The sequence below is a fragment of the Ursus maritimus genome, unplaced genomic scaffold, assembly GCF_017311325.1.
Source record: "Ursus maritimus isolate PB19 unplaced genomic scaffold, ASM1731132v1 scaffold_15, whole genome shotgun sequence".
In the NCBI taxonomy this organism is placed as follows: Eukaryota; Metazoa; Chordata; class Mammalia; order Carnivora; family Ursidae; genus Ursus; species Ursus maritimus.
This window is the reverse complement of record NW_024423897.1, coordinates 22,712,989-22,736,379: the sequence shown is the minus strand read 5'-3', so window position 1 is coordinate 22,736,379 and position 23,391 is coordinate 22,712,989. Positions and strand designations below refer to the sequence as shown.

At 54.4% G+C, this 23,391-nt stretch overlaps 1 protein-coding gene across 1 annotated transcript in view; it reads right to left on the bottom strand.

The window, feature by feature from the left end:
- The window catches only part of CAMK2A (calcium/calmodulin dependent protein kinase II alpha), a 59,383-nt gene that overhangs the window by 30,693 nt on the left and 5,299 nt on the right, over nucleotides 1-23,391 (bottom strand). The window contains exons 2-5 of the mRNA XM_008692512.2: nucleotides 13,816-13,910; nucleotides 7,064-7,123; nucleotides 966-1,020; nucleotides 52-117 (exon numbers count right to left, since the gene is read on the bottom strand). Coding sequence (XP_008690734.2) covers nucleotides 52-117; nucleotides 966-1,020; nucleotides 7,064-7,123; nucleotides 13,816-13,910 — 276 coding nt within the window. The remainder of the gene's footprint in view (nucleotides 1-51; nucleotides 118-965; nucleotides 1,021-7,063; nucleotides 7,124-13,815; nucleotides 13,911-23,391) is intronic.

Sequence of the window (23,391 nt, the reverse complement as noted above, 5' to 3'; positions counted from 1 at the left end):
GGGAGATGCCCTGCCCCCAGGCACCATTGCCAGGCTGCACCTGGTGCTCACCTGGCATCGGCCTCACTGTAATACTCCCGGGCCACGATGTCCTCAAACAGCTCCCCACCGGTAACCCTGGGGAAACAGGCACAGAGTCACCTTCCCACAGAGGGCCCCTGGTGTTGCCTCTTCTGGAAGAGTCTCCAGGAAGCTAAGGGTGAGACCCAGGCACCTCAGAATCTCAGCCCAAAGGCAGGAACCCCAGGGGCCCCAGGGATGCCTCCTGGGGCAAGCCTCTTCCTGGCTCCTGGCCCACCCTTCCACTGACTTCCCTCCCATCTATCACCTGCCCTTCTCTGCCACTGGGTCCAGGCTGGAGTTAGGACAGGGGGTGGGACACTCGGAGCGTATCTTTCAGGTTCATTAGGAAGCCCAAAGTCTGGGGTTGTTGTGGTTGGTTGGTTGTTGGTTTCATAAACTTTATTTTTTAGAGTAACTTGAGGCACACAGCAACACTGAGCAGAAGGCACAGAGATTTCCCATGTACGCACACAGCCAGAGCCTTCCCCATGATTAACTGCTTTTTGCAGATGGGACCAGTGTCTTCACTGAGTTTCTCTGCCAACCCAAGAATCTATCATTTCATTATTGTTTTTCACTCAATTGACTGGCTTTCGAAACTTAAATTACTCCAAAAGGAAACTTGATATTGCCACTAGACATGGAAAGCCAGCATCACTGGCCACAAATAGAAACAAAACAATAAGACAATGAAAGTAACAAGTGTGTGTTGGCGTTTCAGGGAGACCCACCTGCACTGTCTGGGTGGCAGGCCTACCACATTCGGGAAACTTCTGTCTCGGAAGAGGGAATTCAGCCCAGCCTGGGGGTATTTGGGAATGAGGCCAAGGGGCCCAGCTAGGTCATCCCTGCTCAGGCTGCCCCTAGAGCCCTTGTACATCCCGGGGTGGGCGCAAACTCACAGGTCGAAGATCAGGTAATGATGTCCCTCCTCGGAGATGCTGTCGTGGAGCCGGACTGTGGGAGGGGCCCAGGCAGCCAGTTAACCCGGAGGCACTGCTTCCTACCCCCTCTTGCCCTCTCACCTCACCCCTCCAACGGCCAACATGACAATTCTCAGTCACTGAGCACAAGCCAGGTAACAGGTGCTTTGACAAACGCAAGTAAAAGATGGCTCACTGACCTCGGGCCTCGTCAAAAGAGGCCCGGGTTTAAAGATGGAAGACCCCTCTCTGCTTTGGTCAAAGTTTGGCCTCTTCCTTCCTCCAACCCTCAGCTTCCTTGCTGGGCAGGCCAGCATCATGGAAATAGCTCAGATCTCTGCTCATTGCTTGCTGTGTGATTTCAGGCAAGTTGCTACCCCTTTCTGAGCCTCTCTTTTCTTGCCTGGACAATGAGAATGAAACTCCTGGCCCTGCAGGCTCGTTGTGAGAATTCCATGAGGCACACAGTCGGTGTTCATCCAGTGGTGGCCCTAGGGGAAGAGCCCTGATCCAGGTGTGGATAAGAGAGCCGCTGTTGTTGGGAGGACAGCGGTCCCTGAGTTAGGCACGCTGAGAAACCGCCTTCTCTTCATACCTCACTTACCAAGGACAGGGGCAAGACTACCAGGAACCCAGAGCTTTCAAAATTACCCCCTGAGATTCTGGAAGGAAGGGCCCAAGGCCCGGGGCTGACTCTGGGGGGCTGCACCCTGCCAGCCAACCTCATTTTCTCCCGGGACAGCTTCACATCCTTCTCTGAGCCACAGCCTAAAAACGTCCACAGAGCGGGGTGTGTGCTCAGAGAATCAGGACATGTCGCACAACGGAAGATTACACAGCTGTTAAAATCATACGACAGTTACGTATCCCCTGGTTCAGAAGCATCTCCAAATTATGTTGTTTGGCACAAAAGCAAAGTGCAAAACAGTGCGTGGTACTTTTTAAAAAGATGTATTTAAGCTTGTTAATGGCATTAGCCTCTCTGCAAGGATACCAAAAAGTGGGCATTGGAGGACCTTGGGGAGAGGAATTGGGAGAGCAGGAGCAGTAGGTGGGTGAGACTTTGTTTTCACTGTAAGCCCTGGTACCATCAGAATTCTGGCCATATGCATGTATTTCTGACTCAGTCTTGAGTCCCCTCAATGGCTTACGGCTCTCCCATCTGCACATAAAGTTTGGAGAGGCAGGCGTCAAATCCACCAGTGTAGGTATCTACTATGGGAGGGGGGAAGAAGGGGACCAGAGATGGAGGAGGACCTGAATGCGATTTTTTTTTTAAAGATTTATTTATTTAAGTAAACTCTGAATGCAGGGCCAGAACTCACAACCCTGAGACCAGGGTCACACACTCCACTGACTGAACCAACCAGGCACCACTGGAACTCAAATCTAAATTAAAAATTTTTTAAATTCTTAAATGATGATATGTACTTCTAAATGACTACAAGATGTTTTATTTTTATTTCTTTTAGGATTTTTTTATTTATTAGAGGGAGAGAGAGAGTGCGAGCACAAGCAGGCAGAGAGGCAAAGGAAGAAGGAGCAGCAGGCTCCCCAACGAGCAGGGAACCCGACACAGGGCTCGATCCCAGGACCCTGGGATCGTGACCTGAGCCGAAGGCAGATGCTCAACCGACTGAGCCACTCAGATGCCCCAAGATGTTTTAAATATATTTTATTTTATACTTAAGGAAACTCTACGCTCAATGTGGGGCTGGAACTTAGGACCCCGAGATCAAGAGTCACCTGCTCTACCGACCGAGCCAGCCAGGCGCCCCTGTTTTAAATATTTTGTAAAGCAAAACTAAAAAGCAGGTTGCCTAAGAGTGCATATTATATAATCCTGCTTTAGTTTTTTAATCAACATTTTATTATAAAAAAATTCACACATACACTCCAGTGAACACCCATGGACCCACCACTTAGATTCTATCATTAATCTTACACTTGTTTTACTACATTTCTAAGCATTCCTCTATCTATTCACCTATTTCAATTTTTTAATACATTTCAACGCAGAGGTAGGCTTGGGTTTTGACATGTACATGTGTACTGAGGCGAGCATCCTGTAGATTCTGCGTGCCCTGGCCAGGTCCCCTTCCGTAAGATGGGACGGCCAGCCTGCAGCCTCTGGGAGAGGTGGCTGCTGACAGCCCACGTTTACTCCCCTTCACTGGTGAATTGCCCACCACGGACGGAGGCGCCTGGTGCACAAGGTTACCTGCAACCTGCAGCCAATGACTGACTAATGTGGGAAGGCAGGGTCAGTGCAAAGGGCCAATCTCCTTGCCTTAGGGAGGGACAAGCCCAAAACAAGATTTATGTTCCAGAGGCCTCCCCACTGCACCCTGTACACACACCTGGAATCAGGTGAAAGTTAGACTTGACCTGAGGCCACATCTTTGGTCAATTCCTTCCCTTTTTCCATCCTGCTTCACCCCGTCCCTTGCAGGTCTCCCCTGGGAGCGCTCCCACAGTAGATCACAAGCACCTGAATCCCTGCCTCAGGCTCTACTTCTAAGAAACCTGACCTGAGACAATATGTATAGAAACACTTGAGAAGGTACAGACATCATATATCATATGGAAATATGTATCATACAGTATTAGCTCTAAGTACCAAGTTTATAGAGGATACTTTAAAAGTTGTCTTCTCATTAATCTACAATAAACTTGCATCATTAGTGTATCAAGATGAAGTTTTTAAAAAGACTCTTTCTGAGTGCCTGGGTGGCTCAGTTGGTTAAGTGGCTACCTTCAGCTCAGGTCATAATCCCAGGGTCCTGGGATCGAGTCCTGCATCAGGCTCCCTACGGAGCCTGCTTCTCCCTCTCCCTCTCCCCCTCCCCCCTGCTTGTGCTCTCTCTCTCTCAAATAAATAAATAAATCTTAAAAAAAAAAAAAGGCTGCCCCTCTAAGCAGCCAGGCAAGGGGGACCCAGGCTGGATTCCAGCCCCCACCTGCATAAGGGCACTGGGGTGGGCTTTCGTCCCTGAGGGGGGGCACCATCACAGCTCAGAACCCAGGAGACAGGACCCATGAAACCTCCCTTCCCACCAGGGATGGCTGCCCTGAGAAAGAGCAGTCCAAAGCCCAAGAGGAGAAGAAAGATTCAAGAGCCGCCACGGGGTATGAAAGGGTCTCACCACCTCGTAGAGACTGATATGTCTGTGGTCATTGAGCTATGTTGCCAGTTTTTGACTTTTTAAAATATTGCCATAGATTCAACAAATCCGTAACCTAGTTTTCATTTCTATAGCTGGACTCACGAATTTCTGACATTCCTTTCATACTTCCAGCAGTGATTCGTCTTTTTCTTGGAAACTGAAGGGCAGTGCTTGCTCCCCTATCCACTGCCCCCCGACGGCACACCCCTGATGTCCACTTGGGAAGCTCAATGATGGCTGGGAACCTGGGCTCTGGAGTCCGTCTTGCTGGGCTCACCTCCCAGCTCAGCCTCCTATAAGCTGGGTAACTTTGGGCACATTAGGTAGCCTCTCTGAGCCTCCTTTTCTACCCCTGGTGGTAACACCACTGGCCTGCTGTGGGGGGTTAGTCGATGACGCTCGCAAAGCCCTCAACGCAGTTCTTCCCTGGCACTGGGAGGAACTTGACAAAGGAAGACACTGTCGTCTTCCTCATCGACCAGCCTCACTTCTCTTGCTGACCCCCAATCTCCTGCTAAACTCTCAGGTTGTCCCCTGCTCCCTGCGGTGGCTTTTGGGGTCGGCCCCATCAGCAGGTGGTGATGGTAGAGTGTGGGGCACGGTCCCTGTCCTGCATGCACAGCACATTTGGACCCCACCCTGTGCTGAGCCAGGGCCTCCCTGACCTGGTCCCCTCGGGGCTGGAGCCACACACGGGGAGTAGCCAGTTAGTGTGGCTGGAGTCACCGAGCAGGCTGACTAGGACTCAGTCGAGCCCCTCCGGGCACGGCCTCGCCTCTCAGGTCCTGCATCCGCAGCTGCACCTCTCTGCCCTTCTTTGGGCGGATTATAATCACTTAGAAGTGAGATGCTTCGAGGCTCAGGAAGCAGCTCCTTCCAGGGCCCTCGCAGCCCTGAGATAGCGTCGGGGACCTTCCCCACATCCTCCTGGTCTGGGGCTCAGCTCTGCCCTCCACGTCCCTGTGCCTCAGCCGTGCCCGCCTCAGCCCCCAGCAGAGGCCCTGACACGTGGTGGGGCCCCAGCTACCCTTGCGGCCGGGGGAAGGAAGGAAGGAAGGAAGGAGGGAAGGAGTAAAGGCCTTGATCATGATGACGATGGTGAAGTGTCATTTCTGCGACTTTACCACGGACCCGGCTTGTGCTAAGTGCTTCCCTTGCGATTTCTCATTTAACCCGCCCAGCTGTTGTAAAGGGTGGCCCCACAACGACCCTCCTGGGCCCGTGCGCGCTCCATCGCCTAGTGAACAGCAGAGCTGGGACTGGGCCCCCAGGGGCAAACCCCATTCTCTCAACCACCCCGTGAAACACAGTCCCCCAAACACCGTGATGGCTCGGACGAGTGAGATTGCATATGGAGGTTATGTTTTGGGCTAAGGTTGTTTTGTGGGAAGGTGTAGACTGAGGAAAAAGGCGAGCAGCACTTACCTCGGGACCGTCATGGGGCTATGCTTTAATTAATCATCACAACCCCATGAGGCGGTATCATCGCCATTTTCCAGAAGAGGAAACAGCCTCAGAGTGGTTTGGCAACATGTCCAGGGTCACACAGCAATGAAGCAGCAAACCCAGGATTTGAGCTGCAGTCTGTCAGCCCCAGAGCCCATAACGTACTGCTCCCCATGTATAGCGGGGCAAGGGGGGAGGTGCTGAGAGGGGGAGGAGGCAGCGTTGACCTGAGACAGCTGTGATGTGCACACTTACCGCACACGCGCTCCCCTCGTCCTTCCTCTGGGGCTGCCAGCCTTTCTAAGAACCATGGGACTTTGTAGTCAGAGCTCCCTCGCAACCCCTCCATCATACCGCTGGGCGGCCAGAGGCCCTGAGCAGGGCAGGAGCCACCTAGGCCCCATGGTGAGTCCGCAAGCAGGCCACCAGCAGCCCTGCCGCCCCTCCTCCGATTCTGGTCCTGGAGCCTCTGGCTGCTGTTTGCACAGTTCTGCTCCCCTTCCCTGGGCACACGGAAGGGGAGGTGCCTTTTGGGGTATAAATAGCAGATGGAGATGCTTCTTTCCAGCAGGAGTTAACCCTCGCGGCTCTGGGCACAGAGATGCTTCCTCGCCAAGGACAAAGGCGTGGTAGCTGTCAAAGTCCGGATATTGCTTAGGGAGCCCCTAGGCCTTGTTCCCCAGTGAGGTCTGTGAACCTGAAGCCCTGGCATCACCTTGGAGCACGTCAGAAGTGCAAAATCTTGGGTCCCACCCAAACCCACTGAACCAGAATCTGCCTTTTAACAGGATGCTCAGATGATACAGAGGGTGTCTCCTTGTGAAGATGGGAGAAAGTGGCCCAGAGAGGGCAGGGCTCCTCCCCAAGGTCACACAGCCATTCCCTGACAGACCTCTATCTAGAAACCGCTCTTCCTCCCCTCTCCACCCCAACTCAGAACCCTGATGGGCAGGGATGCAGACCCCCAGTCATGCATGGGGGAAGAGGGGAGGTCAGGCAGGGATGTGTGGTCTAGGCCCAACCTCTCCCCTGCAGCCTGGGGCCGGGGCCACCGTGGCGCCTGCCTTGGGGGGCAGGCAGGCCGCTGCTCCAGGTAGGTGGGCAGGCCGCAGTGCCAGGCTGACTCAGCTTGGGGTAGGTTTGGGGAGTGGGCCGTACGGTCAAGGCCAAGCCTGGCCTATTTTCGTCTCTCTCGGAGCTTCGGGAGTTTTCCTGAAACAGCTTTTCTGAGGGAGGCTGCCGGCAGCGTGGGCTAGGAGGAAGGGCCCCTTCTTCACCTTCCCCCCAACCAAGCTGGTCTCTGAGAAATGTGGAGACCATCAAAGGCACCCCCTTTCCCATCACTGCTGCCGCCATCCCCAGAGAAGAGAGCAGCTGCCCTCCCAGCCCAGAACACCCACCAGCTCAGGCAGGGGAGCAGGGCCAGGCTCCACCCACACCCCTCGCGCGTGCCCCACAGCTCACCGATGTTGGGGTGCTTCAGCAGGCGACAGATGCGGGCTTCGCGCTCCAGCTTCTGATGGTCTGAAACACAGACACCCAGCTGAGTCCCAGGTGAGGGAGGAAACTTCACCCACTCCGTGTCGGCCCCTTCATGGCCTCTTAGGATCGGCACCTCCCGGGGCAGCCCCTGGGCCCCACCGGGATAAGCCGGCCTTTCTGGCAGGAGTCCGGGGGTCTCCAGGAAGGCAGTGGGATGCAGCAGATGTGGGGTGGCGGGGGCAGGGTTGCGGCCCCTCAGAAGTCCCTTCCTCTCTCTGGGCCGTGGTTTCCGGGGCTCTCAGATGAAGTGCATCCCTGAGCCCCATCCGCAGAGCCTGGAACGCACCACCCTCCACTGGGGCTGGCTCCCGCCGCCCTGCCGCCAGCCTTGCCCCTCGCACGGCACTGCAGCCAGACTGAACTGCTAAATGGCATCTCTTCAGACCCTGCTCAGACCTCCCGCTTGGGCTTAGGGGTCTTCACCCACCCGTGCAGTTCTCTCAGCTTGGAACTTTCCCTCTCAACTTCCCACCGGTCCTTCACTGGCTACCACTCCTTCACTCCAACCTATCCTCAGATATACCCTCTCCTGGCAGCCTGTCCTGACTGCCAGGCTGGTAGGGACCCCTCCTCTGTGTTCTCAGGGCCCCAGGGCCACACATCTCACTTTGTCTCATGGACACCTTCACCATTAAGGGCAAGAACTTTGTCTCTGTTATACACCTGGCATCTACTCATATGCTTATATGAGTAGATGCTACTTATATGCCTGGCACATAGTCAGTGCTCAAGAAATAATTGAATTAAAGACTAAACCATTGAATGATGACCCTTTTTAGGGGAGCGTATATTTCTCGGCAGGAGAAGAGCTGTATTAATTCACAGAGGCCACTTCCCTTCTGCCAGAGGCAGAGAAAGCCCCAAAGAATCTACAGACTAGAACCCGTATGTGGCTGCCTGGGGGCTTTACCCGGAGCTCTCCCACCTGCTTTCCAGGACTTTTGTCCACACCCCCAGGAAGAGAGGCCTTGCTCAGGATCTGCCCCCATGGTCTCCCGCTCTGAGGCTCCTGGGGACAATCCTACCCATGACTCCCTTCAGTCTTCCCAACCACCCTGCACTGAGGGCATCACTGTCCCCATTTTATGCACTTCTCAATTTCCTTTCTGGTGCTTTTCTCACAATTCCATAGCTAATGCCTTAATTTTAAAAACCAGCACGATACAAAGGGAGCCAGTAGAATATTCACTGGGCCAGGCACTGTGCAGAGCACCTTTGTATCCATCTCCTGTTCTCACCACATCCCTTTGTGGGAGGGGCTGTCACGTTCTGACTTTACAGAGGAGGAAACAGACGTTCCTAGAGGCTCAGAGTCACACCTGCAGCCATCAGTGAAGCCACACTTGGTCCCCAGGCAGTCAGACTGCAGGGGTGAGCTTCACTGTGCCCTACTGCTCTCCACGCCCTGACTCATCACCACCACCTCCACCTGCCCCCAATTTCTGAATGGGAATCGGGGCGCATAGGAGGGAACTCACGCAGACACTCGAGGCAGAGCCAGGATTAGAACTCCAGTCTCTGACTAGCCCCTTCAGAGCAGGCAGCCACCAAGGAGGGCAATAAGGATGGAGAAAGTCCCAGCCCTTGTGCCTAGGCAGCCAGCTCCCCTTTCCCCTTTATTAGAGCAATCACTGGCCTTCCTCTCTGGGCTGCAGAAGCCAAAAGCAATGCTGAAATGTGGCTTTTTGGTCAGCAAAGCAGGAAGTCCACTCCTGTTTCCATAGAGTATAGTTCAGCTCCCCAGCTGAAGGCTACAGGCTGGGGGAGGGGAGGTTGTCTACACTGGGGGACATCCCCCTTGGTCCCCCGGCCTCCCAGCCTGCTTCCACATCCTCCAGGATGGCAGGAGGCTAGTTCCCACACAAAGGAGGGGCATGTCCATCCAGGGCTGCTGGGGGCCCTCAGTGGACTGAGGACAGCGGGACCCTTTCCTGGCGCTACAACCCTGCCCCAACCCCATCATCCCCAGCAGAACCAGAGATCGGGCCGGTCAAGTGGGGCCTATCAGAGGGGGCTGGGGGCTCTGGGTTCAGGGGACGAGGCTGGTCCAGGCTACACATTCAGCAGAATTCTGATGTTTCCCCGCCACCTGAGGTTACCCAGGAGCAGAGTTACACTGACAGCATTGAAAGGACACGCGGGTCACACAGCCTCAGACTCGGGCCCGATGGCCAGCCCGCACTGCCGGAAACACCAGCAGCTAACTAATCGTCTTGTGCATAGTGCAATCACCCCACATTGCAGCTTCCGATGCTAAAAGCATTAATTTGTTGAATGTATGCAAACATATATGTTCTTCAGCAGTTTTTGTAACTCTGACATGTTTTTGTTTTCTAACATTCCTCAAAGAAATTAGGGACTGTGTTTCTCTTGACCTCTGAGGCCTTGCTCTGTTCTGTAGGTAAGGAAACTGAGGCCCAGTGATAAGGAGCTGTCCCGTTATCAAAGTCACTCAATAAGGTGGTCAAGCCTCATTAGAGCCCACAGCTCTGAGGAACCCCTCCTGGATGCCCTCCCCACTCCTGCCAATTGTCCTCGGCAGCCACAGACCTCTTATTAAAATATGAATTAGATGCTGTCTCTCCCTGGCTTCAAACTCTCCAACAACTCTTCGAACTTCCCATTGTACTTGTAATCCAAACTCCTCACCACAGCCAGCCAGGCCCCGCTGGTCCTGCCTCATCTTGCCCTTGGAGCTTCGGCCACAGTGGCCACCTTTCTGGCCTCGGGCACACCAACCCCCTTCCCACCCCAGGGCCTTTGCACTTGCTGGGCCTTTTGCCCAGAATGCTTTTCCCCTCGGTCTTCTCATAGCTGCCTCCTTTTCTCAGGCAGGTCTAGCATAATATCAGCTCTTCGGAAAGGTTCCCTGGCTGCCTTTTCTGAGGGTCCCTCCCGGTCCATCACTTCCCCACTACCCTATCTCGTTTTCTTTATAACTCGTTGCTAGAGTATTTACATGTTTAATGTTCTTTACAGTCTTCCTCCCTAGAAAGCAGGTGCAATGAGAGCAAGACCTTGTCTGTCAGTCACGGCCATGCCCCAGGGCCCAGAGCCACTAAACAGCTTGTCTAAGGACCCATAGCTAAGAAATGGCAAAGCTGGGATTTCAACCCATGTTGAAAATTACTATATTGCTTCCCCTTCTCATAATTAATTACTTGATAGATCAATCCATTCAGCTGGATACAGTCTCACAATGGTAAAAGGCCTGAGGGAAGCCTCCCGCCCAGGATTGCCCCTAATGCTCATTATGATACCTTGTGAACCTTCTCCCTCCCTCCCTAGGGGCAGGCCTCCGGGGTGTTGGGGTGAAGGGGCCCTGCCCTGCCCAAGAGCTTGGCAGGGAGGGATGAGTGAAAGTAAGGTTCAGGGTGAGGTTCCTGGGGCCAGATAGTGCCAGCAGGGCAGGGCAAGACGGAGCAGAGCATGGGGGAAATACAACTGGGCAGCCTGGAAGGCTCCGTCAGCAAAGTGGAGCCAGGGTGGGGGGCTTAGGGGGAGTGCTCCAGCAGGCAGATGTGACTCTGGCCCGAGGCACAGGAACCAGGGAAAAAATAGACTTCCAGGTCTCAGAAGAGGAAATGCCCAGACCCTCTAGAGGCCTCAACAGGGGCCCTGATCCTGGGAGGTTGGCAGAATAATCCCAGGGGCCAAGAGTGCTGAGCAGGGGTGGGGAATAAGACGAGGAGGACGGGAAGGCTCTGTCTCACTGCCTCCTTCACAGCACGGACCTGAGGCTCAGGGGCAGCCTGGATTAGCTCATGCCATGCTTCTCACCCCATGTCCTGGGACTGATTGCCAGGGAGCTGGGAAGTGACCCCTCAGCACTCGGGTGGACAGTGGTTACCGTGGAGGTCTCTGTACCCCCGTCATTCACTCCTGGCTGCACCGGCCGCATCCATGTGCCCAGCGTCCCCTAGAATGGTAATGAGTGTCTTCTGTGCGCTGGGTGAGGCTGTGGCTGGAAGCCCACGGAGCCCCCGGCAGGGAGTTACCGCTGAGCGCACCAGCTATCGACACTGCGGGAGCTGGGGTCTCACCGGCTGACTCCAGCCCTCCAGAGTGTAACTAAGGCAGCCGCATTTTTTTAAAGGCTCCCAAGGGGATCTGGCAGGGCCTGAGACAGGCAAAATTTTCACTTTCCATTCCATGTCTTTGTGACTTCTTAAAATTGTTTACACTATGAGCGTTTTATCTAAAAGAGTAGTTTTAAAATACATATGAAAAATATCTCCTGGGTTGGGGAGCCACTCAACAGAAGAAGAGGCTGACCCGGGTGGGGAAGGGGAAGCCTCAGCTCCCTGGGGTTGGGGGGAGGACGGACGCCCCGGGTGGGCCAGGCCCCGCCGGGAGCTGCCAAAGTCCCTGGGAGTGCCAGCAGGAGAAGCTTAGGGTATGTTGCCAAATATTCAGCATCAAATCGCTCCCCTCCCCAGGCACCATGAGTGGCAAACAAAGGAACTTGCTAGAAGCAGCTCGGCTCCTCCTCTCCCGCTGGGGAGAGAAGCATTGGCAGTTGGCAGACTTCTTTGAGAAGGTTCCCCTGAGAACCTCCCCATCCCCACCCTCCACACTCACCTAGGCCTGGGCCACCTTCCTTTAAGGATGTCAAAGGCTCAAGAAATTGCCAAAGACAGGGGACTTGCTGATTTCCTCCTGGCACGGCCCAGAGTCCTCACTGCCCAAGGAATGCTTAGGCACCTTCCAGAAAAGAGGCAGTGCCCCTTCCATTGTCCCCCATACACATCTGTCTCTTCCTGTCAGAGTGTGTGTGTGTGTGTGTGTGTGAGAGAGAGAGAGAGAGAGAGAGAGAGAGAGAACCAGGAGGCGGGGAGCGGTGTCGCTCTGAGAATGCCGTGAACTGACCCAAGTACTCCAGCCTCCAGGGAGGACCCTGACTCCTGACCCTCACTCATTTTGAAGCAACCTCAACCAGTCACCCCGAGTCATGGCTCTAATCTTGCCCCCTTGTATCTCAGGGATTGGGACATCTCCTTTGACCACGAGAGACCTAAAGCACAGGAAGCCGCCTGATTGCCCCTCGTCACACAGTAAGCAAGGCAGATCCTAGCATCTGGACATGAGGCCACACTCCTGCGGCCACCCTACCCACCCTGGCTCCCTGCCCCCGGCTCCGGCTCCAGACTTTCCACCATGTCATCCTTCCACACCAGCTTCCATGCTGAATGTGTGCCATCCCGGCCCCCAGCCCTCAGAGAACCACCCTCCACGCGCCCAGCCTCTTCTCCCCGCAGGACACTGGCTGCCTACAGGGGAGTTCAGTAACCAGGAGAAAGTGCTGGGCTCCCAGCAACACTGAGCCAAAGAGATGAAAGGCAGCAACACGTGGTCCAACACGGGGCCTGCTGGGAGGCCTGCAGGGGACCATGTGAACATCCTGTACCAGCGTCTAGGAACCCCACCCCTGCTGGGCCCCGGCCCCGACACAGCTGCCGCTATGCCAGGTGAACACCTGGCCACTACACCAGCCCCTCCCATGACGTGTCCCATGCTGCACCTGTACCCGCCGCACCCAGCAGGATTCCCTCCACCCCCAGGCCTCCCCAAGGCAGCTAAGACAGCATTCAGAGCGGGCACTGGATTTTTTAAGATAACCTGCCCCAATGCACTGACCATGGTCGCTACCGTTACTGCTCTAAACACATGCTAAGGGCAAGAAGCAAGGCTCCTGGGCAGGCTTTCCGAGTTCCAGTATCCTCACGGATCACCAGGGTACCTTGTTCAAAGACAGATCCTGATTCCTTAAGTCTGGAAACAAGAATGTGCATTTCTAGCCGTCTCCTGGTGATGCTGACGCTGCTGGTCTAGGACCACTTCCCAACCGGAATTACCTGGGATTTTTTCAAACCAGGTCACACCCCACATGGATGAAGTCACAACTGCTGGGGGTGGGGCCCAGGCATCAGGAGTTCTGGAAGCTCTCCAGGGGTTCCAGGGTGAGGACTGGTTTGGGAGTCCCTGTTCTAGGGAATATATTCAGGGAGGAGAGGGCGGACCTGTGTGGCTGAAGCCAAATGCACCTGGAGCTCAGTGGACACTGGCAGAGCCCCGGGAATGAGTTGGGTGCTGTCCTAGGTACTGGGGATAGCAGGGAACGAGAGCCTTCCGTCCCTGCTCTCTTGGAGCTTGTAGTCAAGATGCGTGTTAAGCAAGGGACCAAGCCAGTGAATGGGATACAAATTGGGGGAAAGCCACCAAGAAGGTAACCAATAATAACAGATATAAATTGGGGGAGATGCTCTCAGGTGTAAGGGTCAGGGAAGTCTCTCAAAGGATGTGACATTGAGCCGAGACCTGAAGGTTGAAAAAGGACCAGCCTTGTAAGGAGCCAGGGAAGGGAGTGGTGGGTGCACAGGTCTGGAGATGAGCAAAGAAGCAAGTGGCAGAAGGGCAGGGAAAGGAAGTCCCACCTGGCACCTTAGCCTTCACCTGGGTGGGAGGCAGAGAGCCTGGCCTGTCTGAGAGGCTGTGGCCTCCAGTCTAGATCCCCTAAGGAAGGAAAAGGGAGGGGTCTGTTCTAATACTCACAGGAACAAGAATCTCCCCGCTGCAGCATCCCCCAGGGGACAGAGCCAGGTCGGGCTCCTAACCCAAGGCGTCAAGGGAGGAAGAGCCCCAGAGGGCGGGCGAGAAGTGGACCCGCCACCTACCTCTGGCTGAGAGCTTCTTGGTGTTGATGATCTTTGCAGCATACTCCTGGCCAGCCAGCACCTTCACGCAACGGCGCACCACCGAGAAGGCTCCCCTAGGACAGAGAAGGGGGCGGAGGTAAGGACAGGCCCAACAGATGCATCGCTAGGACAGGCCCAGGTTCACGCGTCTGTACCGTGCTGGCTGGGGAGCCCTCCTGCAGGGCTGCTCAAACTCACGGGGGCTGCATGGCCTGACTCAGGGACAGGGCAGGGCTGGCGACCCAGGAGCACCCCTGCCAGCGGATTATGAGGACCTTGGCCTCAGGAGAGGTGCGCCTTCCAGAGTTGAAATAAGTCGGGCTCACCAGGTTGTAAAGCATTAGAATCATGTAGTGTCAGAATCACAGTCAGTATTTGGGAGATATTCCTTCCATATTGTAACAGAAAGAGCTCCTCATTATTTAATCATATGGCTGTCCTAGGATGTACCCAGCCAGTCCCCTATCAATGGGCAATTAGGTTAGTTCAATCCACAGTTCCATCCATATTACAAACAGCACTGCAATGACTAACCGTCTCTGTGTGCATTGGAATTACCTTTCCCATGTGTGCAAGTGTCTGTGGATAAATTTCGAGAACTGGTATTATTTGGTCAAAGAGTAGGTGTTATTGGTAATTATGACGGATGATGGGAGATTATCCAGCTTAGAGATCGTACCAACTTACTTTCCCTAGTATGTGAGGGGACCATTTTCCTCCACCCTTGCTCACAGTGTGTCCTCAAACTTTCTTATCTTTGCTAGTGAGACATGTGGGAAATGGTGACTCACTGTAGGCTTGGTTTGTAATTCTCATATTGAGGGAGGCTGAACATCTTTTCCTGTTTTATTTGATTTTTTAAAAAGATTTTATTTATTTATTTGAGAGAGAAAGCGAGAGACATCACAGAAAGAGAGGGAGAAGCAGACTCACCGCTGACTGAGCGGAGAGCCCGATGCGGGGCTTGATCCCAGAGCTGAGATCGTGACCTGAGCTGAAGGCAGCCGCTTAACTGACTGAGCCACCCAGGCGCCCCTGTTTTCATGTTTTAAGAGGCGCCTGGGACTTGATCCTCAAAGTATCAGTGGTTGGGAAACATTTGGAGCGAGGGCTGTGTCAGTGCTTTGCATGGGGACGCTGATTACCACCATGTGGAGTGTGAACCACTTCCCAAATTGTTCAATTTTTTGATAAAAACCTGAAGTCTGGACCTTTAGGTGAAATTTCCCAATTCTTAAATACTGGCACCTTATTCTTAAAAAAAAAAAAATCTAAACACGGTATCTGGCCCAATAAACCCAGTGCAGGGGTTTGATCTTGCATCTAGGAATGATATCATACCCCCTATCACAAAGGTCATCCGGTGCAGCTCCTTCGCCCCCCAGAGGAGGCCCCGAAGCTACCAGACACTGACCGTAGTCACCGCCATGAACACCCCAACCACAGACTAATGGCAAGAAGCAAGTCTGTGGGCAGGTTTCCCTTTTCTAATGTGTCTCTGAGTCACCAGGGTATCTCATTAAAATGCAGATTCTGATTCCTTACGTCAGCGGTGGAGCTGAAGACTCGGAGCTCCAGTGCAGCTCGGTGTAGATGGCTCAGGGATCACGTAGCTAGCCGTAGGCGGGGCCAGGCCTCGAGCTCAGGTATTGGCACCCCCACCAAGGGACCCTGCCACACCCAGGTTCCTGACATGGCCACACCTCATCACGTCCTCCAAACTTGGATGCCCTGTCCTCAGCATAAGGGCGGGTCCAAGCCCAGGAAGCCTGCAGGCGGGCCCAGACGCCCTCTCTGCACACGCCCTGGGCCCGGCGTCTCTGGTTTCATGTCTGCGCGGCATGAATGGAGGGAATGGAAAACTGGAGAGGGATGAGGAAGAAAGAACCAGGAGGGGGCATGAAACCAGGAAATGTGATCTTGTATGAAAGCACTAGAAAGCACTAGACTATCCACTTGCACCAGAATTCCTGGGCAAGTGGATCGTCACACGCAGCAATGGACTTTCCCTGGGGTGTGCACCCTTGCTGTCCTTCCCTCACCCCCTTCCTGCCCCAGGAAAGCAGCAAGACCTGCGTCTCCTTCCCAGAGAAGCCTCCCTGTTAAGGACTCCCTCACCCGTGCTCCCGGAGCACTTCGCCCCTCCCCATCTAGCCCAAGTTCACGGTTGCTTGGTTGCTCATCCTGTTTGTCCCTCCCACCTGACAGTAAGTTCCTGAAGATCACGTCCACGTCCCTGTGCCCCGATACCCAGTGTCCGCTACCAGTAGGGCCTCCGTCGATGTTACTTGTAGGAACAGGTGCATTGAATCCACAGTGAGAAAGACTGAATGAGACAGGGGAGTGGATCTTATGTCAGGGTGTTAGGAGTAGGAGCAGGCATCTAGAGAAGGTAGAGCACCACTGGTCTCGCGAAGGTGCCCACCCGCCCCAGACAGGGGATGGACCCAAAGACCTTCAGTTCCCTGCCCAGCTGGCTGCCATGGTTCCCAAAGGCCCCGGGGGAGAGTGTTTAAAGTGGCCCCTTCTGGGAAAGGTTGGAGAACTCCAGTGAGAGCAGGGGCATGGGAGGAGAGGGGCTGTAAGCTCCTGCGTGCAGGGGCTGAGCCCTGCCTCACTCACCAGCATCTAGCCCATGTTTGGTCCAGAGCTGGAGGCCAATTAATGTGGGATGGAGGGATGGAAGGATGGAGGGGTGGGAGGAGGAAGGCAGTGAAGGAGGGATCGGTATAATTTCTCCACTAAAGAAACAAATTCTTTTTTTTTAATTTATTTATTCATTTGAGAGAGAGAGAAAGAGCACAAGCAGGGAGAGGGGCAGAGGGAGAGGAAGAAGCAGACTCTCCGCCAAGCAGGGAGCCCAATGTGGGGCTCGATCCCAGAACCCCGAGATCATGACCCAAGCCGAAGGCTGACTTCAACGGACTGAGCTACCCAAGTGCCCCAAGAAACAAATTCTAAGTAAAAAGTAAAAAAACTAAGTAAAAAATTCTATTCCAAGCAAAGACCTTAGACCAGTGGTTATCAAACTGGCTGCTTTGGAATCCCCTGGGGATATTGTTAAAGTACGTATGCCAAGGCCCTATGCAGACTGAACCAAACCAGAACCCCTGGGCGGGGGCACAAGAGATCTGTATTTTCATTTAACATGTGGTCCCGGGGATTGTCTCCTGCCTGCCCTCTGGGGGAGTCCTGCTAGATGCCCTGACATCAGCACCAACGGGGCTGTCGCATGCAACTCTCTGCAGGGATTCTTGGCAGCCCCCCCGAACCTGGGCTCTGCCCTAGGATCTGAGGACCTAAGAGCCACATCTATAAAACAAGAGAAGGTACATTTGCTAAATTTCGTTCTCAGAACACAATGCCAAGCTTTTGTGTAAATCCCAGTTTCTAAGTAGGGGTCCTTTTTTTTTTTTTTAAAGATTTTATTTATGTGCTTGGAGCACATGAGAGAGAGCACAGAAGGAAAGGGAGAAGCAGACTCCCCGCTGAGTAGGGAGCCCAATTCAGGATTCGATCCCAGGACCCTGAGATCATGACCCAAGGGGAAGGCAGCTGCTTAACCGACTGAGCCACCCAGGGGCCCCTAACTGGGGGTCCTAACTAGGTTCTAACATGGGGAGGGCAGCTGCAGGGGCCACGTACCCGCTGAAGGACATCCCGTGCCTCTGGAAGTAGGTATGTACATTTTTTTCTGGGGCAAGAATACATAGCTTTGAGCAGCTGCTCAGAGGGAGGAGTTTATCAAAACCAGTTCAGAGCTACTGGTCCGGAGGGCACCAGCCTCTCAGGTACCCGAGAAGGTAGCCTCCTTTTAAATGCACGTGCACTGCTAAGCTCCTTCTTGACCACAGGGGGCTGCGGAGTTGGAAATATGATCCCCATTTAACAGATGGGGAAACTGGCTCTTCTGACTCCACCCAAGGCAGGGAAGTAGGACCCTCAGGAGCAGGGGCTCTGGGCTCGCAAAGCTCTGTGGTCTGATCGTGACTTATCCTCAACTGTGATATTGAACTTGGCACTTCACCCCTACCTATGCAGCCGCAGGTCTCCATCCACCCCGCTCGCCACGGTGCTGGGGGTCAGGGAGACAAGGGGCAGAGGAGCATCTGCAGCAGAAATGAGACTAACCTCCTCTCTTGGGTATATTTTGCTTTAAAAAGGCCTATTTCTGCACTGCTGTCCTGCAGGAGCAAGTGGCCACAGCCCAGCAGCCTTGGCAAACAACACAAAAGCCAGCCCAGTCCTCCCCCGGCCCTGAGCTGAGCAGGTGGGCAGCAGGCGGGAGGGCAGGAGCTGGGCAACAGCACAGGGCAGAGGGGGGAGGAGGCCAAGGTGGGGAGCCCGGGGTGGAAGGGAGTGACCGGGGGTCCTGAGAGGAAGGGACGAGGCCTGCGTGTGTGAAGCCAGTGTGAGTGTCTATGGACAGGTCCGGGGAGGGTCTGCAAAGGTGTTCCTGGGTGACAAGGGGTCAAGGGGGCATGTCTGCCCACAGCTGTGTGTGGGCAGCCCCATCAGTGCCCTGCGTGTGAGATCCCATGAGGCTCTGGGTGCGGCAAGGCACCCGTGCATCACCCTGGGTGTGAAATACGTATCCGCGGCCATAAGCGCAGAATGTGGCCAGGGAGGTGTGTGTGTGAGACAGACAGACGCTCGAGGGACAGAATCTCAGCTCTCTGCCCAGCCGGGAGGTCTTGGGCAGAGGCCTGCCCAATATGGGCTTCACCTTCTTTCATCTGCAACATGGGGGTTCGGGCGAGAACAAGGCTAGATGGTACAGAGCCCTTTCCACCTGTAGTATTCTGTACCAGAATGTCCTGTGATGGCGGAAATACTCTGTGTGGCTCCATGTGGCAGCCACTAGCTTCATGGGGTTATGAAGCGCTTGAAATCTGGCTAGTAGGACTGAAGAACTGCATTTTTAGTTTTATTTCATTTGAGCAGCTATATGTGGCTACTGACCGCCGTACTGGAGTGTGAAGTTCTATGGGGATAAGGACAGGGACGCCTGAGCCAGGCCAACCAGAGTTCAAACCGTGGAGCAGCCACTTACGAGCAAGCTCCTTAACCTCCGTCGGCCTGTTTCCTCCCCTGTAAAGTGTAGATCAGAAGAGTACCCGCCCCGTGCAGTTGGTTCAAGGGTGCAGTGAGATATAATAAGGTATGCAGTGGGTTTAGCACAGTCCCTGGAGTCTAGTAAATGCTCAAGAAACAAGGCCTTTTATAGGCATCATTATCTACGAAGTGATGAGAACAGCTGGCATCATCAGAAATAAAATGGACCTTGTTTGCCAAGCCTGGGGAAGAGGCAAGTCAGGAGAGGAGGTTGTGGGGGCTGCGGTGAGGAGGGGAAGGGGGTACTCCCCAGGGCAGAGCACCCTGCCCCTATGGGTGGGCACCAGCAGGCAGGGAGGCCCCGCCCAGCTCTCCAACAGACAGATGGAGAGGGCGCGGTGAGAGTGGGTCCAGTGTGGCTGAGAATGTAGGAACGTGCTAATGGGCCGTGAAAAGCAAGATTCACACTGGGAAATTGCTTTCTGGCTGCCTGGCAGGCTCGGTGTCCTGGGAGATGCTGGCTGTCAGCCTGCAGGGGGCTCACCGCTCTCTCTGGCCTAAAACAGCCCAAAATGCTGACATGGAAGCCAGGCGAGCATGGGAGCATTCGATGGGGAGATGAAACAGCTGGGTCCTCACCCAGCTTGGCTACCAGCTTGCTTACCCTCCGGGCCTCCGTTTCCCCATTTGAAAGATGGGGATTAAGACCCCCAGCCATACTTCTTCCCAGGCCGTTGGTGAGAAGTCTCTCCTACGTAGGGACGCGAAGAGGTTCCTACTGCCCGAGACTGCTTACCGCCCATTTCCTCTAAAGTAAACCTCCCCACCTTGACTCTGAGCTGCCCAGAGCCCAGGGCAGGCCCCTGGGTCTCAGCCGGCAGAAGACTGTTTATGGGGGCCTTCTGGAAACAAAACCCTCCTCCACTCTGGACTCCTTAAGGGGCTGATTGTCATGGGTCCTGACAATTATTAGGGTCTTCTCTCCACTGGCTGTTTCCTCAAACACACACAGGTTTCCCTTATTCTGGAAAAATAAACAATCATCCTGCTCCCCTAAATTTTTTTAAATTAAAAACCAAGAACCTTTCTCTCGACCCAACAGCTTGGGCCACTTCCTTCCTCCCTCTTTGCTGCCAAACTTCCAGAACAAGTGTCCGACATCCGCTGCCTCCTCTTTCCACCTCCCACACTCCATGAACCCACCACAATCTGGTGCCCACCTCCGGGCTCCCTGGAAGGAAGCTGTGCCAGGCCCGCCCACCCAGTGCCCTCCCAGCCCCTGCAGCCCAATGCTCCTGATCTACTTTGCCTGCCCCACGCCAGGCGGCATCTGGCCCCACTGACCTCAAGCTTTGAGGTCCATCCTCCCTTTCATTTCTAGGTGGCTCCACTCTCCCTGGCACCCTGCCTCCTCTCCCCGCAAATCACTACCCCTGTTCTCTCTCCACTGCCCTCTTACCCCTTCCCTCCATCCCCTCCCCCAGGCCTTAGCTGGGAAACCCTGGGGAGGTCCTGGGTGGTCGTGAACACACCTAAAATTTCAATAAAATGATTCTGTGTCTGTGCATTATTCTGGGCAGAGGACGCCTAGTTTCCATCAGCTTCACAAAGCATTCTGTGACCCCACCACCCCTGCAAATGGTAAAGGCCACTGACCGTCATGCAAGATTGAAACCTGTGTCTCTACAGCCCCTCCTCTCGCCAGAATTCCAGTCCCGAGTTTCTAGCCACTCACCATCTTGCCTGGATGCTATGTGACAGGCAGCTCATAATCAAAATCCCGTCTCCCCGGGAACGTCTCCCCACTGTCAATTAAGATACCTAAACATTCTACCTCTGAGATGAGCTGGGGTGATTCCAGAAAGTTCCTGGTCAAATGCAGGCAGACCTATTATCTGTGAGAGGATTAGCATCCTGAACCTCTTGGTGGTCAGTAACTCACAACCCAGGTTAGCTATTCTGATCACTCAGCAAAGAGCAAGACCTGGGGGTGTGGAAGCCAGACCCATGGAGTCAGAATGTCTGGGGGAAGGGACAGAGCTGGGGCTGGCCGCCAGAGCAGCTCCACTGAGTGGCCAGGGTGTGGGCCACGTGTGGCTGCATGAGGAGATGCTGTGCCCAGTAACATCTTCCCATTAAGGTCCACTCTTTCCCCATTTCACAGATGAAGAAACTGAGGCCAAGACTTAGGACTCCTGACTCATCGTCCATTGCTCTCTCCAATACCCCATCCTCTCGGATCAGAGGGGGCCTTCACCTGGGGTCTGTGGACTTTAGGGTAGAGGGATCCATGGGAAATAAAAATGCTGTAGGTTGTCATGAGTATGCATTTTTCTAGGAAAAGTGCCTGTGGATCATATGAGATTCTCTGAGGGCTCCTAGATTTCCAGAAGAGTTAAAAAGCTGGGGTCAGATTAGCCGAGAACCAAAAGGGATACCCTGCTTCCACAACACCCACCTTTGACTGCTTTAAGCAAATGCCTTCACCTTTTTGGGCCTCAGTTTGCCCATCTGTGAACTCAACTGTGGGTCGTTTTTAAACTTGCTTTCTCTTTCTTATTTATTTTCAAGCAGCGACGCCCTTTTAAATTAACAAACAAAACACGGCTATGCGGGTCCCCAAATGGCAACTAGATCAGAAGAGATAGGGACTGTGGGGGCTGGACACCCCATTTATTTGGTTTTCTCTCTTCTCCCCAGTTCACCACAGCAGCTCTGCCCAGAACTCCACAAACTACAGCATTTTACAGGCAGAAAATTCTAGGACCTGATTACTGAAACCATACATCTCCCTCCTCCCATCCCAGGCTGCAGCCACCCACGGCCAGCCTCCAGAAGATGCAGCAGGGACTCAGTGTCTTCGAGCTGTCCCCCACCCCACAGGCCTGCCCCATGCCAACCCAGCAGAAGTCTCGTGGGGGACACAGAAGGCTGGGAACCTGAAGATTCTGTTTGCTGCGGGGAACACTGAACCAACAGAAGTCCCAACATATTTCTTGTTTTGGCTGTGCATGGGTTTTCTTGAATGGGTTACAAAAAGGGAAATCGAAAAATATTCGCAGGCCTTGGAGACAGGGCCAGAGCAGACAGAGCAGGCGGGACACGGAGGGTCTGTTTCTCCCTGGGCTCCATCCACCTGCACGCCCTGAAGGCTTTCAGAGGTTCAGAGAGCGAGGCTCCAAGGGCTAAGAGGGCCAAGCGCCGGACTGGAAAGAGGCTGGAGTGCCCTACTCTTGTGCGTCATAGGCTTGTGTGACTTCCAGCACGGCCCTGGCCCTCTCTGGCCTTAGTTCTCCATCCATAAGACAAAGGAGCACTCCTCACTGCAGTATTCTGAGTGGGACTGAGGGTATTCTGGCCCCTAAACCATCTCCCACTTCATGCTTGCGTCATCTCACCAGGGAAAGCAGGAGGAAGATGGAGGCAAAGGGTGAGGGAGGGCTGTGAGTGCGCGCATGGCAGGGGCCAGAGTGCTCCCTACATCCTGAGGCCGTGTCCATCTGGGGGCCTGGGGTAGGGGTGGCGGTGGGAGAGGAACAGTTCTGAGAATTCGGAAGTCCTGCCTGTGCTGAGCTGGACTCCACCTCTGTGTTCCTCTACACTTTGGCTCTGCTCAGGACACCCCTGCTGAGAAGAGAGGAGAGGAGAGGGGAGGGGAGGCCCCACCTCCACTCTGAGGGGTCCCTTCTTCCTGCTCAAGTCCTCCAGCTCCTCAGCTTTCTCTCACTTGACTTGGCTTCCAGAATCACACCACCATGCCCGCCTCCCTCTTCTAGATAATCTAGAAAAGGCTTTTACAATTCCTTCCAGGCCCTACGCATCAAAAGTTGGGGGAAGATTGAGCAGGCCTAAGAAGAGTAGGAACCCCAGCCTCCCCGGGGCTGACGTGCCCCATCAAAGTACACACCTCAGAGCCTTTGCCTGTGTAGTTCCCACTCTGAGGCACACTCTTCCATCCTCTTCCTTCAATTAACTCTGATTCAACCTCCAGCTCTCCAGTGTCACCTCCTTGGGGGAGCCTTTCCTGATACCTTCTCCATCCCAGCTAGTTGTGCTCTCTGCATCTCAGAGCTCCATGTTTGTGCTCATAGTACTTATCCGGCTTCATTTAAATAATAACTTCTGGGGCCCCTGGGTGGCTCAGTCAGTTAAGCAACCGACCCTTCATCTCAGCTCATGTCCACTTCCCATTAGGCTGTGAGCCCCAAGGGACAGAGACTACATAAGTCTTGCCTGTGGTACCCCCTGGGCTCAGCCCAGGGCTGGGAACAGAGCGTGCGCTCAGGAAATACTTGTTGCGTCCATGCAAGAGGCACGGACACGTTCCTCCTTTCACGTGATCCCCAAGGCCCTCCACCTTCTCCAGTACCGGCACCTCGGGGGCAGCCACACCCTGCCAGGACCTGGAGGGCCTGGGCTGGGCCTCAGCCGGTGGGGACATGCTCTGGGAGCCGCACCGGCCTGGCCTGGGGTGCAGGCTTCCCACGGTGCCCCAGAGAC